Source organism: Raphanus sativus, chromosome 5, assembly GCF_000801105.2.
Source record: "Raphanus sativus cultivar WK10039 chromosome 5, ASM80110v3, whole genome shotgun sequence".
NCBI lineage: Eukaryota > Viridiplantae > Streptophyta > Magnoliopsida > Brassicales > Brassicaceae > Raphanus > Raphanus sativus.
Window position 1 is genome coordinate 1,173,876 of NC_079515.1, and position 15,319 is coordinate 1,189,194.

Below are 15,319 nucleotides of genomic sequence, written 5' to 3' on the forward strand. Positions count from 1 at the left end.
ATTCTAGTTCTTTAAGGATAAAACAGAGTACACTATGAGAACAAAATTAACCCAACAAAAATATTATAAAGACAGCAAAAAGTTTTGCAAAATCAATGTGAAGAAAACATTTTAGCAACCAGACGATTAAGTAAACTGTCACTAGCTGACAACAGAGAGTCTGGTCCTCCTCTCTATCACGAGTAGAAGACAACTAGAAGAATTTTAAATGATTATTAAGAGGAAATGAAATATAGTAAAAATATTATTCAGAAAGAAAAAAAACAAAAGTTCTTGAATTATTTTTTTTTGACAATAAAAATTTCTTGAAATTGTTCACATGCATTACTAGAACAGGGAATCCCACCGGCTCTGTCCGACATTTTGTTGTATTCCCTTATATTTTTGGGTTGAATCGCTATCAACATTATTTTCACAGTATTAAATATGTTCATATTATATCATCACTTTCAAGAAAAACAGGGACCAACGAGAAAACCCACTCGGGCCAAAGCTGTATATCCATTAATGGCTATGCTAAATAGCTTAACAAGAATGACTATAACAGAGGGCAAAATCCTGTAACGATCATAATGATGAATTGAACTATTTTTATGAGATTTTAAATCGTGTACATATGCTTCTTTTTATCGGAAGCAGGTATTACAAGTTTTAATCAAATCGAAATCATATCTATGCAGAACTTCTTTTTTTCCCTCGAAACGATTGTATTGATTCAACCAAAATATTACACAAGATTTTTTTTTTGACAACACACAAGATCTTAACCTAAGAAGCCATGCAGAACTTAAATCTGGAAGAGTAATATATTAAGGTGAAAATAAAAAGTGAAGTTATGGCACAGACTGTTATGTAGTCTTTGGCACGGTGGCATCTTCATCAAAAAGATCACATCAGACTTTATAAAGTGACACATGTGGATCCCATGCTGCTACTTTTACAAAATTTGTTTGAAAAGAAAAAGGTAATACGATAACAAAATTGGATCACATGTTATTGTTTATTCGCTAACTGCGTCTACTTTTTAAACAAATAAATTCACTAACAGTTCACAACCACATATTACACATTATGCAGACATCGGACACAGGATGGCTTAATCTCTCTTGGCTATTCACAAGCCAAAACCGGTTTCACGTACATTATATTTTATTGTTTTAGCAGACGTTTCCAAACTCTTTTTTTTTTAACTTGTAGTTTTTACGATTTATATTTTGAGGTAAACCAAATGCTTACAAACATGTGAAAACAAAAATTCTTGAAATTTTATTCCACCTAGCTACTAGCTAGTTTTATGCGTGTACATCTTGTATCAGACTTTTTCCCTATGCTTAATTTTGGAATAAATTAATACTTGAATTTAGTTCTATTAAATTTTGCTTCAACTTTTTAAATATTTTGTTTGTTGGTCAATTAGTTTTTATTTTCTTTTTCGAATAACTTAGCATTCAAATTCTCAGTCTCAAAATTCCTTTATTTTTTTTGTATTTTTTTTGTTGGTTTAGTTTTTTGTTTCTGTTGGTTACGTATCAGTAACGTCGTATTAAATCATATGGTTTAGAAAGAGAAAAAGAAGGTTAAACGGCTGATGCAACGTAGAATCGACTGGCCAACTTCAGAGTACACGAAATTAAATGCGACTGTTTCCAGTCTCCATAAATGAAAAATTACGCTTTGGTACACGAAAAGAAACTAATACTACTAACCATCCATAAAAAAAAGTCCTAACCATCCATATATCACTACAACCTGTATCGAAAACTGGAGTATAGTATGAGTTTAGTTCATAGAAACATTATGTTATATATACACATTAGATGCATGATGATGCTGTTAAGTAAGACGTACGTTAGAGGTGAGTGTCATTTTCGCATCGCGGTGTAATAAATTAGGTTAGATGGTTTGTTCAACTAGCTAGATTCATTTATTTATTTTCGGTTAGGTGTGTCGTAATTGTAACGTGATCATCTACTAAGTTATTAACCGCATCCATTACTTGTGGCTTACTATAATCCAAAATGTTATTAGAACACTAAAACACGAGATCTCTAAATCTGTAGTCACGGTCTTGTGTGCAAGTGTTGAAAATATCATGCATGTGTCATTATTGATTATGATTTGTTACAAACTATGACAGATGTCTTGTCTGTAAAACTCTCTGTTTCTTGTCATAATAGCTTTAGAAAATTAGTTTAGTTAGAGAAACTGGCATACAAAATTATACTTGTTGAATTATCCTTGAGATCATATGGAAACAATTTGAAATTCAATGACATTAAAATGAAACAAAAGGAAGAAAGTTATTTGCCTTTTGGATATATCCGAAGAGCCCAGCCCATTTGTCAATTTGTGGGCCACGAGACCCGAGAGGTATATGAAAATACTATTTCCTTTTTGGAAAAATCCGTGATATCTCCATAAGATGTGTCAAAATATCAAAAATCACAATACAACAGTAACAACACCAGCCTAAAGTAAAATTGATTAGATTAACTCTAAAATTAAAATTCTTGTCCTAAACTCCACACTCTGCATACTAACTTCTAATCACTAAATTCGAATCTGAGAAATATAATATCAATACAATACTAAAAGGTGAATAATCTCAACTCTTAGTCTGTCCACGTCACTAAATTAAATCAGCCAATGAGAGAGTTTGTTTTTGCCACGTCAACATCGCTGCTTTAGAAAGACATCGGATGGACCTTTTAAAAATCCCAATAATTTGGCCCATCACAGGCTCTAAACCTTTTTCGTCCCTTGGGATTCTCTTCCCCCATAACTTTTCCGCTTCGTTTCTCCAATCTCTGAGTTCGAGTTTTGCGTAACCTTTAAACTCTTCTTCAATTTTTCTTTCTACCTCCCTATGATTCTTTATCTTTCAAATCCAGACGTTTCATGATTTTATCATTCACTTGCTATAAATTAGGACCATACCCACGAACCCTCACCACCCCAAACCAAGTCCTTTGCAGTTCTTATTTTTCTATTCCTTTTCCGTCATGGCTTACGTCGATTTTGTCACAGCATACTTTACAGTCGATCTTTACCGTTGTTTTCTCAAGAGATTGTCTGGGACTCATCCATCACTGGGATTATTAGGTTTGTAATCTACCTTGCCTGTTCAATCGCTATTAATCTCGATACCAAGAGCTTCTCGCGGATAAACATGTAAACTCCTTTTACTTTCCCTTATGAGTTTTCAATAAACTTACCAAACTGTTTCGTTCTAAATACAGTAAAACCTATCATCTTAATTTGTTGATTATTCACATAATTCTACCTTTTTTTTTGTTTTGGCATTAACTGTAAGGATTGTTGTTGTTGATTTAAGTTGATTTTAGTTGGTTTTTCCAGGTTCTGATTGCATCGCCTCCAAAGAAAATACTCTGAAAATACTCAGGAGCTGGAAGAGGAACTGAAGCTTCTCAGCCAAATATAGTTGTAAGAAATTAAAGCTTTCTGTATTTCTTACAATGTCCGGTACACCCACTACGTATTTGTTTCTTTTATATCATGAAGCCTGAAAACAATAAGTTGTGATTGGTTTCTTTTATATCATGAAGCCTGAAAACAATAAGAGAGGGAGAGGGAGAGGGAGAGGGAGCAGGTAATATTGGATGTTATCAGCGAGGAAGCTGGAGCATTGGCCACTGCTGACGGAACCAAGAGCTTCAACTCAAGTATCATTTAAACTAATGCTCTTCAGGATTTTTTAAAGGTTAAGGATGCCCTCTTCTTTGCTCGTGATTTGAGATTTTATATATATCTTTGAGCATTTATTTTCTGAAATTTTACGACTGATTCATCTTGCAGAAAGATTGTTTTAAAAAAATCCATCTGTTGCAGCAGTGTCAGTTGTGGTTGTTATAGATAAGAGTGATGGTAAGAAGTAATAGAAATAGTTTAGAAGGATCTTCTGTTAACAACGGTATCATTGTCTCGGGGATTGCTCGAAAGCTTCCTCCACTGTGTCGTCCACGCAAACAATCGTTAACCTCTTCGGGTTCGAGGAGGAAGTTGATGTCTGCGTTTGATTATGAGAGGTTAAAGATTTAGAACGAAGTGGAACAGTTGAGAGAAAGCTTAAAAGTTGTTCAAGAGGAAAGAAAAGAGCTTACAAGACGAGCATCTTTGCCTCCTTTGTCATCAAAGGTTAGTCGTCAAAAGAAGTTTTCAAAACTATATGTTTTTATTCATGTGTAATAGCTCTTTTTACTGATACTTTTGTTGTTTGTCGTGTCTTACAGGTTAGGGTTACGTCAAAGAATCGAGGTTCGAGAAGATCTTCCATGGATCTTCACTCTTCTTGAAACTTTTTAGACATATGTTTTTTTTTGAGCAAAATTTAGACATATGTTTGTGTGTATAGTTCTGATGATTATGTGTTTGTATATCACTTTTATGGTGATACTGTAATACCATCAAAAATCATAGTTTTGGTTGCTTTATGCTATTACCATCTTCTCAACTTTTTGATGTAAGACAAATCTTTTGAATATTTGGAAGAAATATTTTTCTTATAAGTTACACTGTGATGGTATCAAAGTCAACCCATTTCTCAAAAAGGGTTTACCAAGATACAATCGGTATATATCTCTTTGTTCAATATTTATCAGTTGATGTTGTCATTACAGCAACTGATGGACTCTTTGACAACTTGTATGAGAAAGAGATCGTTTCGATAGTTTGCAGGTTACTGGAACAGGGTTTGGAACCTCAGGTGCTCAATGTCTCAAACTAATCCATTATTACATCAATGGTTGTTGAATGGTGTTGATTGATATATTGTTTTTTTTTGGTAGCAGAGAATAATATAGTATACCTAACATAAAAGTCTATGGCTCATATGATATGCCTAAATGTTACATTCGACATGTTAATGCCACGTGTCGAGCCACTGTCGATGAGAAAAACAAGAAGTACCTGTGATCTTGCTGACCTCTCTGATACTCTTAAATATACCTGTTATTATTAATACAAGAATCTGAAATTAGAGGGCTTTTTCAAGTAGTAATCACAAGCTATCAGTTACCACTCCATTCGCTGTCAAGCAGTCTCACGAGGTAACACTCTTGTATTTATCAATATCTATCCTCTGTCTCTTTATGTTTCGTTTCTGACACTTCATGTCTGCAAAATTGTTCTGTTCATTCGGCAGATCAAATATTCGCATTTAGATATAGCTGGTAGACCAGTTGTTGTGCTCGAAAAGAACAACGTTGTCCCAGATCACAATCAGAATATACAGGTACATATAATACATCTGACTACTATTATTCTATAGCCAACACCTTCATAGTTTAACTGGTGAAGAGATGTGTCTTTTGTGCAGGTCTACTATAAGTTCAGCAACATCAATCTGCTGAGTGAGCCATTGATGTTAATCTCTGGCTTTTTTGTTTTGTTCATCACTTGCATCATTTACACGCGGGCTGACTTCTCCATCTCCAAGTCCTCTGTCACTTAATGCACTTGTAAACTACCATTAGTCTACATGATTTTTCTTATAAATTCAAAATTCAGCTATATACTTTATATATTTTCATATTTTTAATACATTCTCACTAAGCTAACAAGTTACTGTTTTACTGTTTTGCCTGCCAATAATGATCAACTTACAAAATTAACATCATAATGTGGTGGTATTACAAGTAAATCTTATGTATCTTTAAGTCTAACATTGGTGTTCTTAAGATCGGAGGTTGCTCTGTCCACCTGTGAGCGAGCTCGGTAAGTTATTCAGACTACACAACTAATAAAGAGAAAAGGAAAGGACACGGGCGGTGTGTTCTACCTTGGAGTCGATTTCATCCATCAGAGGAACTTGCCTATCCAGCTCCTGCATGTATTACAGCGTCGTGATCATCAGCTCAAGTACTGAATTAAGTGAAGTGAGTTAAGAGCTGCACTTATAAAAAACTCACACTGTATAGTAATAAATTTACATGCTATATGTTCATACGATAAGATCCTCCATATTGGAAAAGGTAATATATATTATAAAATATTTTTTTAGGTAATATATTTTATAAAATTTACATGCTATGACTGGGTAAAAATAACTTGTGCATGTTATATAACTCCTAAATTAGGACTGATCTATATTTCTGTTTTCTTTGCTGGTGGTGAAAAGAAAAACATTCAGAGATTTTGTTTATAGAGTGTAAAATACACCATCTCTTACTGGATTGTTCACCTATGAATAGCAAACCTGGTGGTGGCCATGGAGGTTTAAGGGCTCGCTTTGTTGATTGAATACGGAACAAACCGTTCAGCCATAAGATTAACCGATGAAGCCTGATAGGTTGAAGATAATCTGGTTGGATATTTGCCTCCTGGAATACACCACGAAACCCAAAAGCTGATAGACAAACGTCGGCACTGAATCGAAGATCACATACCGGGGAATCCCACCCTATTAAAAGGGAAAACAAACACGCCGAATACAACGACGAGGAATAACGCCGATAACTGAATAAAGGATCGAACAAGATCTATCACTGGAGATAGTGACAGCCCTCGATTTTCATCAGAAAACGGAAGATGAAGATGATGAGAACTCCGGTTCACCCAACAGAATAATGCAGAAGACATGATATATTAACGTAATTGAAAGTAAAATAATCAGGAAAAAAAAGTGAAATCCGACGGAGAATAAACACTCATATAAATTGTATATAGTGAAATAATGTATAGTGAAAACAAAATATCCTTCCAAGAGCTTCAACTCAAGTATCATTTAAACACTCCCGTGTCTATATATTATATATATTTTATAGTATCCAGTCTCTTTATATAATATTTTACTAGGATAAGATCCGCGCTTTGCGCGGAGTGAAGTTATTATCTATCTTATTAAAACAGAAACATTCTGTTGGACCTAACATTTATTTTGTAAGTTTTTAAATTAAATACACCTTTATACTTTATAGTTAAACCTATATTAAATCACTAATGTTCCTTTCTTTATACTACTATCCATGTTTCCAAACAATATACTTATTTCTTTATACTACTATCAATATTTCCAAACAATATATTTTTATACTACTATCAATGTTTCCAAACAATACAATAATTAATTTTAGTTATTTTATATATATTATTTTCTCTTTAAAATTTTGTAGAAACGTTATAATTTCATAAATTGCAAAATAATAAACTTTAAAATTTGGATTATAAAATTACAAATTATGAAACTATTACAATTTAAATCCAATTAGATTACATATCGGTCATCCATCAGTTCAATCGGTTAGTCTCGGGTTTTAGTGATTTTTTTTAATATATATATTTTAAAAACCTAAATTGAATTGTCAGATCTCCGGATTAACCGGTATAATCACAATCGGGTTGAATTTAAAAACACTGATTTAAATGCAAAAATATTTTAAATACACTCTTTAAAAATTACCAAAATATTTGTTAAATTATTAGTGAAATTTTTCATCGTAAAATATTCCGTTTATTAAAATTAACTAATATGCTAAATCTATATTTACTTTGTTTGATTCGATTTATATACCGTCGTTTTTGGTTTATGCCTAAAAACATAATTATTTAGTTTGAGATCATATTATATATTATACAAATTTTAAAGTTATGTTATCAAAAAGTCATTTATTAAAAAAAATTATATATCTAAATAAAAGAATATATTAGTCTCATACTAAATGCTATTTAAAAAGTTACACTGTCGGCATGCTTTCTTTTGTAAATAAAACACAAACTCTTGAGATCAAAATGTATGAATATTTAAGTTCAAAAACAAAATGTAAGAATATTTATCATTCTCTTTTGATATATTCAAAAATCATCACCTCCAAAATTTTGTGCGGATATTGAACTTACATTAAAAATGTTATGTAAATATAGTTTTGGGTCAAAGAAGATCATCAAAAAAAATTAGTAAATAAAAAATAGGCTCTCTACCTACTTTTCAAGCTCAAAATTTATAGATTTTCTAGAACAAATTTATCAAATGATATCATATATTATATAAAATTAAAAATAAACTTATATAACCATATTATCCGCGCGTAGCGCGGACACAGACCTAGTATTTTTAAAATTTAACTAATACGAGTTTGGAGTTTTCTGGGCATTTTCTTTTGTTTTCAAAAATGAAAAAAATGATTGCCATCTTGAAAAACTATACACCACCACATGGTTATATATCTAGATAAAAGTAATGTATTGAAAACTACACAAACTAGCTACATGAATCATATAACAACATCCATGCATAAGTATATCTATCTTATTAAAACAGAAACATTACAACTTTTTCTAGGTGGATTTTAAAGTTGGACCTTACGTAATTAATGCTAATACTTATTATTAGACATGCCTTTTTATAAATAATTAATATCAACCATTACCATAGTTTTTCACTTCTTACCTTATTATTATATTCACTACGCATGTTTCCTTATATTGCATATATTTACTATAAGCTAGATACATCCTATACTATAAGATAGATTATTAATAATACATCTACTAACATATAATACTATACGATAGATTACTAATAATACAATATATTATCTGTATTCATTAACTTGCATCTATCAAGGAGACGCAAAACTATGAAGACTAACTCTATACTTTGAACCTATAAACCATGAAATACTAATTTATAACAAAAATGATATTACTGTTACAAATTAGTTTTTCATAAAAATTATTTATAGCAGCAATTTGTTATATAAGATAAATTTAATCAAGACCCAAATATTTTTTTTCCTGTTCAGAAAAAAAGAAACCTACGAATATATACCATTAAATTAGCCAAAAAATTTCCGAATAAATAGTAAATCTCACCAACCCAAAAAATGAATTAAAAATATAACAAAAGATATTATGTTTGAAATGTAGCTCACTGGATCGGGTATAAATCAATTCATTTCAGGTATGAGTTCTTCGAGTTCTCAACATTTGGATCTAAGTAGGTATTTGATTTTTTTTTGTCCGGGTCAATTTTTTTTTGGTTCCGGATCATTCTAACTTTTTTATAGTATAAATCTTAAATAATATACAACATGTATATAAAATATGTGAATCAAAAGATAAATCCGCCCAGGCGCGTGGGTCATGATCTAGTATGTATTATATTGTTAACACTATCAACATAATCATCTTCACAACAAAAAAAACACTATCAACATAATTTTGATATCAGTTAAAGTGTACCGGACTTGTAACAACTTAGAATGAAAGAGTTTCTAAATTGAAAGAAAGAGTTGTTAAACTTTATAATGGCTGCTTACAAAATGTTTGTTATCAGTGGCAGTGGGCGATATGCTTGGCAAAGTCTTCTGGCATATGTGTTTGCGTAAGACTACTTTTGTATCATGGTCAAGGGGTTCTTCTGAAGCACCTGAGTTTCTGCGTGATGAGTGTCATCATCTCCGTGGTGCAATTGGATAAGACATGTGTTTCTTTATGGTTTCTCAATAATTTTCTTAAGTTTGGAATTATTTAATGACTTATGTGTTGTTATAGTTTGCATAAGTTTTTCTTGTAACCTCGGGGTGTTCGGTCGACTGAAGAAAGCAAAAATGTGAAGACTGATTAGACCATTGTGCTTTAGTTTAGACCAAAAGTTTTAGTGGCATCATTATACTCTGAACCTTTTTTTGTTATGATTGATCTTACATGTATTTGATCAGATATTCAAGTTCTTGAAAAAGCAAGAAGCAACTAGCTAACACATCAACAACCAACCACCCAACTTTGTTTCGGAAGCTGAAGGCAATGATTGCGAAGTGAAGCAGAGTGGTGTAAGATGATCCGGTTTGTTTTGTACCTGACTAAACAAAAGACTTAGTTCCTGCTGCGGTCATGGTATCAGGTCTGTTTTCTAGGTTTGGTCACTGGTCAGGTCTGGACTCTACTTACTATATTCAAGTCGTAGGATATTCGTCCAAAAGAGGATGGAATATTCTTTACTCACATAGTTTTATCATTTTATAGTCAGACTTCTTTGCATACACTATACACGTTTTACTAATCCTCATCATCAAAGCATGAAGACATATGTTTAAATAAAAATATACATAGTCAACCAGTAATATATCTGAAGAAGCATACATACAAGGGAAGGGAACGTGAGATATATCATAATCCTTCACCTACTACTTTTGTTTACCAAACAAAATCGCCAATTGGTTCGTGAGGCAGTTTGGTTGTACAAGACGTTGTCAATCTCACTAACCCCCCCCCCCCCCCCCCCCCCCCCCCCATTGTTGATCCCACCTCTACCCACCAATCCTGCTTCCTCCTTTATCCCCATGCGGAAACACTCACACACACACACACCAACTCTCCTCCCACATTCACGTTTTAATTCCGTAATTAACCTAATATACATTATTTTACCCTTTAGAATTCTGTTCAAGTTTTGCTTTAAAATAAACAGCTTAGAAATGTAGTGCCATGCCGCCAATACATTTGTTTTAACTAATAGCCGGTCACTATACATGTATACTTGTCAAAACTCAAAAGTTGTACAAACTTGACCACGCCCTTAATTTAAAAGAGTTTCAAACTACAAAACTAGACCAGAGTTAAAACTTGTTGGATACATGAACATAGGTTCCATTGATATTATAATACACTAGTATACAAGTGTATGAAAATAATAAATTTGATAGAAAATAATCAACCACCACAGGGAGAGTGTACAGTATAATTATGGCTATAAATAAGGTAACAGAGAGGCACTCTCCATCGTCGCTCTCATCCCATCCCTTCTCCGGTTCAAACTCCGTAAGTAACGCTTCTCCTCCCAGTTTAAGCATGACCTATTCCTCTCTCACTCTCTTCTTTATCTATAGCTCTCCTCCTCGCTTTTCATTTTGTTTTGCTCGTTGTATTAGCGTTTAGAATCTCCTTTCCTCGCCTTGTGTGTTTTCTAATAACTTATATACAATCTGGTGAGTGAGTCTTTATCGAATAATAGATGTAGAGATATTGATGTTTTTCAGATTTTTTTTTTGATGTTTTTCAGATTTGTCCATGCATATCTCTGTTTAAAGTAGTTACGGTTCTGTTATGTTCTGTTCTCTCATCGTCTCTGCTTTTTATGTTGGACTTATCTCTTTCTATGATATAAAGACTCTGCTTTGAACCTGATTTCAATTTTTTTTTTTTTGGTTATAGTTTTAAAAAAGGAAAATCAAAATGGCATCTCACATTGTTGGATACCCTCGTATGGGACCTAAGAGAGAGCTCAAGTTCGCTTTGGAATCTTTCTGGGATGGCAAGTCCACCGCAGAAGATTTGAAGAAGGTCTCAGCTGATCTCAGGTCAGACATCTGGAAACAGATGTCTTCAGCTGGGATTAAGTACATCCCAAGCAACACTTTTGCTTACTATGATCAAGTGCTAGACACCACCGCCATGCTCGGTGCTGTTCCTCCTAGATACGGTTGGAACAGTGGCGAGATCGGTTTTGACGTTTACTTCTCCATGGCTAGAGGTAACGCCTCTGTTCCAGCCATGGAAAATGACCAAGTGGTTTGACACCAACTAGTGAGTTCTCTACTTCCTTTCTCTTGTCTGACACATTGTGGTTAACATACCTTTTCTCTGTTTTTGTTTGTTGCAAGCCATTACATTGTTCCTGAGTTGGGTCCTGAAGTTAAATTCTCTTACGGATCTCACAAGGCTGTCAATGAGTACAAGGAGGCCAAAGCTGTATGTACCATTCATTACTCACTTATATCTCATTTGAACATAGTTTTTTTTTTTGGTTACTATACTGAGAGTACTTGTTTTTATGCCAGCTTGGTATTGAGACAGTCCCTGTACTTGTTGGCCCTGTTTCTTACTTGCTTCTTTCCAAGCTTGCAAAGGGTGTTGACAAGTCTTTTGATCTTCTCTCCCTTCTCCCCAAAATCCTCCCAATCTACAAGTAAGTAGTTACTCTATCTACTTCAACCGATATGCCATTAGACACGGCCATACATAATATAGAAATCAAATTTGGAAAGGGTGGAGAATTAGCTAGAGTAGCAGGTATCAAATTTGGTTTATTTTAAGTTGTTTCTTATCTAAATCTATGAATCTACTCGTTATTTGTAACAGTTCTATATTTAGGCGGTTTACAAATTTTATCAAATGCTCTATTTGAGGCTATGAAATGTGTTTCTGACTATGCCTTTGTTGCTCAGGGAAGTCATTGAGGAGCTTAAGGGAGCTGGTGCCACCTGGATTCAGTTTGACGAGCCACTCTTTGTCATGGATCTCGAGGGTCACAAACTCCAGGCCTTTAGCGGCGCCTATGCTGAGCTTGAATCAGCTCTCTCTGGTCTGAACGTTCTTGTGGAGACTTACTTCGCTGATGTCCCTGCTGAAGCATACAAGATCCTTACTTCTTTGAAGGGTGTGACCGCCTTTGGATTTGATTTGATCCGTGGAACCAAGACCATTGACTTGATCAAGTCTGGTTTCCCTCAGGGAAAGTACCTCTTTGCTGGTGTTGTTGACGGAAGGAACATATGGGCTAATGACCTCGCTGCTTCTCTCATCACCTTGCAGTCACTTGAGGGTGTTGTTGGTAAAGGTATTAATCATCCTACTTGTGGAATATTATTATCTTTAAGTCATTGGTTATATCTATTGTGCAATCATTGGTGCAGATAAGCTTGTGGTCTCAACCTCTTGCTCTCTTCTCCACACTGCCGTTGACCTTGTTAACGAGACTAAGCTGGATGCTGAAATCAAGTCGTGGTTAGCTTTTGCCGCTCAGAAGGTTGTTGAAGTTGACGCTTTGGCCAAGGCTTTGGTTGGTCAGACTAATCAGGTATTGCAAAAAAGAAGAAAAACTTGTTTCTCTAGTGAACCCTAAACACTATACAAACTCTCTAACACTTAACTCTTTCAGAGCTTCTTCTCTGCCAACGCTGCGGCTTTGTCTTCAAGGAGGTGGTCTTCCCCAAGAGTCACCAACGAGTCTGTCCAGAAGGCTGTAAGTTCATGCGTCAAACTCAAGCTTTTATTCATGTTTAGTAGTATTGATATTGATGATTTGTTATCACAGGCTGCTGCTTTGAAGGGATCAGACCACCGCCGTGCAACTGAAGTTAGCGCAAGGCTAGATGCTCAGCAGAAGAAGTTGAACCTTCCCATCCTCCCAACCACAACCATTGGATCCTTCCCACAGACCGTTGAACTCAGGAGGGTTCGCCGTGAATACAAGGCCAAGAAGTTAGTCTCTTAAGCACAATCATTAAACGGTTTAGTGACTTTATTTTGATGCTAGCTGGAACCCTCTTGATCTCTCTCTTGTACTAGAATCTCTGAGGAGGACTATGTTAAGGCCATCAAGGAAGAGATCAAGAAGGTTGTTGACATCCAAGAAGATCTTGACATCGATGTACTTGTCCACGGAGAGCCTGAGGTGAGTTTAATAAAAAAACAAACTGCAAAAACCTATAAAAACTCATCACACCGTTCTGTTTTCTACCTCTCTCATTAACAAACATTGTTAGAGAAACGACATGGTTGAGTACTTTGGAGAGCAGTTATCAGGTTTCGCATTCACAGCTAACGGATGGGTACAATCCTATGGATCACGTTGTGTGAAGCCACCGATCATATACGGTGACGTGAGCCGTCCCAAGCCGATGACAGTCTTCTGGTCCTCAACGGCTCAGAGCATGACCAAACGTCCCATGAAGGGTATGCTCACAGGACCGGTCACGATTCTTAACTGGTCTTTTGTCAGAAACGACCAGCCTAGGCACGAGACTTGTTACCAGATCGCTTTGGCTATCAAAGACGAAGTGGAAGACCTAGAGAAAGGTGGTAAGTATTGGAGTCATTCAGATAGATGAAGCTGCGCTTAGAGAAGGGTTGCCTCTTCGGAAAGCAGAACACTCTTTCTACATTACTTGGATTGGGCTGTTCACTCTTTCAGAATTACTAACTGTGGCGTCCAAGACAGCACTCAGGTAAACATACTTATAAGCAATGTTGGAAAAATAGCTAGGCCATAACTAGTACCTAGGTGCTTTATAGAAAAGACTAGAAGGATTATTAGGAGCTTACAAATTAACGAAATTAATATATATATATATATATATATATTAAATTTTGTATTAGATATTATAGTTTCTTATAGTTATAAAATTATTTTGATAAATTAAAAAATTTAGATACCAAAAAAAAGTAGACAAATTTATGAATTTGCACATTATTGATTAATAAATAGTTTTGGACTAATTTAAATAGATTTAAACAAATTTCAACTAGTTTTATAATGGTTTAAATAGATCTAAATCATATAAATCGAATTTAAAAAAAAAAAAAAATTCAGCTATAACTGATTTGCCGCCTAGACGGAACTACATTGCTTATAAGATTTCAAATAGTGTTGAATGTTTCTGTAACGAACTTTTTTTTTTGAACTACATGTTTCTGTTACTAACTTCTTATCTGTTCTTCTGTCTTTCCTCAGATTCACACTCACATGTGCTACTCAAACTTCAACGACATTATCCACTCCATCATCGACATGGATGCTGATGTTATCACCATTGAGAACTCGCGTTCAGACGAGAAGCTTCTCTCTGTGTTCCGCGAAGGAGTGAAGTACGGTGCAGGTATCGGTCCTGGTGTGTACGACATCCACTCACCGAGAATACCATCCACAGATGAAATTGCAGACAGGATCAACAAGATGCTTGCGGTTCTTGAGCAGAACATCTTGTGGGTTAACCCTGACTGTGGTCTCAAGACAAGGAAGTACACTGAGGTTAAGCCAGCACTTAAGAACATGGTTGATGCGGCTAAGCTTATCCGCTCCCAGCTCGCTGGTGCCAAGTGAAGAAGCTTGAAGATATTATGTATTATTTCCGGGATTCTTTTTTTTCATGGTTTGTGTTTGTTTGATTTGAATAACTTTTCTTCCAAGAAAATAGCCAAAATTAGGTTTTGATGAAATGTCTTCTCTTTTGAAGAGGCTTTATCTTTTTGCAATGTTATATGTATGTATCTTTGTTTTCTCTGGCCAGTTGAATGAGAATGACGATTTATATCCTAAACAGAGCAAACCAACAGAAGATAAATTGAAGGAAAAGAATGTCAAAAAGCACCAGTGCTGTTGCTCAAAAAAAAAAAAAGAAGCGCCGGTGCTGTAGAGTTAAGAATCCAATAGCAGTATGCATGATAAGGGCTGATATGTTACCATGAAAAATTGAAAGCCAAAGGTGCATGTTTTTATACTTTAATTTCGATTCGAGCATATTATATAATGGTGTTATGTGGAGACTTGACGTGTTGTTATATGCTTATGTATACTAGAGAA

The 15,319-nt window shown here is 34.6% G+C and overlaps 1 protein-coding gene, 1 long non-coding RNA gene and 1 pseudogene across 2 annotated transcripts; all 3 read left to right on the forward strand.

The window, feature by feature from the left end:
• The first annotated feature begins 2,769 nt into the window (after positions 1-2,769).
• On the forward strand, positions 2,770-4,526 carry LOC130512510 (uncharacterized). The gene is made up of 4 exons (XR_008946048.1): positions 2,770-3,171; positions 3,358-3,721; positions 3,817-4,155; positions 4,251-4,526. It is a non-coding gene; the product is annotated as an uncharacterized LOC130512510 (long non-coding RNA).
• An 11-nt stretch (positions 4,527-4,537) lies between these two features.
• Positions 4,538-5,470, forward strand: LOC130512450 (dolichyl-diphosphooligosaccharide--protein glycosyltransferase subunit 1A-like). The gene is made up of 5 exons (XM_057010460.1): positions 4,538-4,589; positions 4,638-4,723; positions 4,998-5,066; positions 5,162-5,251; positions 5,336-5,470. Exons 1-5 carry the CDS (start codon positions 4,538-4,540, stop codon positions 5,468-5,470), a joined length of 432 nt encoding a protein of 143 aa, XP_056866440.1.
• A 5,201-nt stretch (positions 5,471-10,671) lies between these two features.
• LOC108859923 (5-methyltetrahydropteroyltriglutamate--homocysteine methyltransferase 2-like) lies at positions 10,672-15,036 on the forward strand (annotated as a pseudogene).
• The last annotated feature ends 283 nt before the right edge of the window (positions 15,037-15,319 follow it).

What these genes read in the sequence shown, in the direction of transcription:
- LOC130512450 (XM_057010460.1), top strand. Translation starts at nt 4,538, where the DNA reads ATGGTATCAAAGTCAACCCATTTCTCAAAAAGGGTTTACCAAGATACA. An exon ending in GGTTTACCAAGATACAATCG is followed by an intron (nt 4,590 to 4,637) that starts GTATATATCTCT and finishes TTGTCATTACAG; the next exon opens with CAACTGATGGACTCTTTGAC. An exon ending in CTGTCAAGCAGTCTCACGAG is followed by an intron (nt 5,067 to 5,161) that starts GTAACACTCTTG and finishes TTCATTCGGCAG; the next exon opens with ATCAAATATTCGCATTTAGA.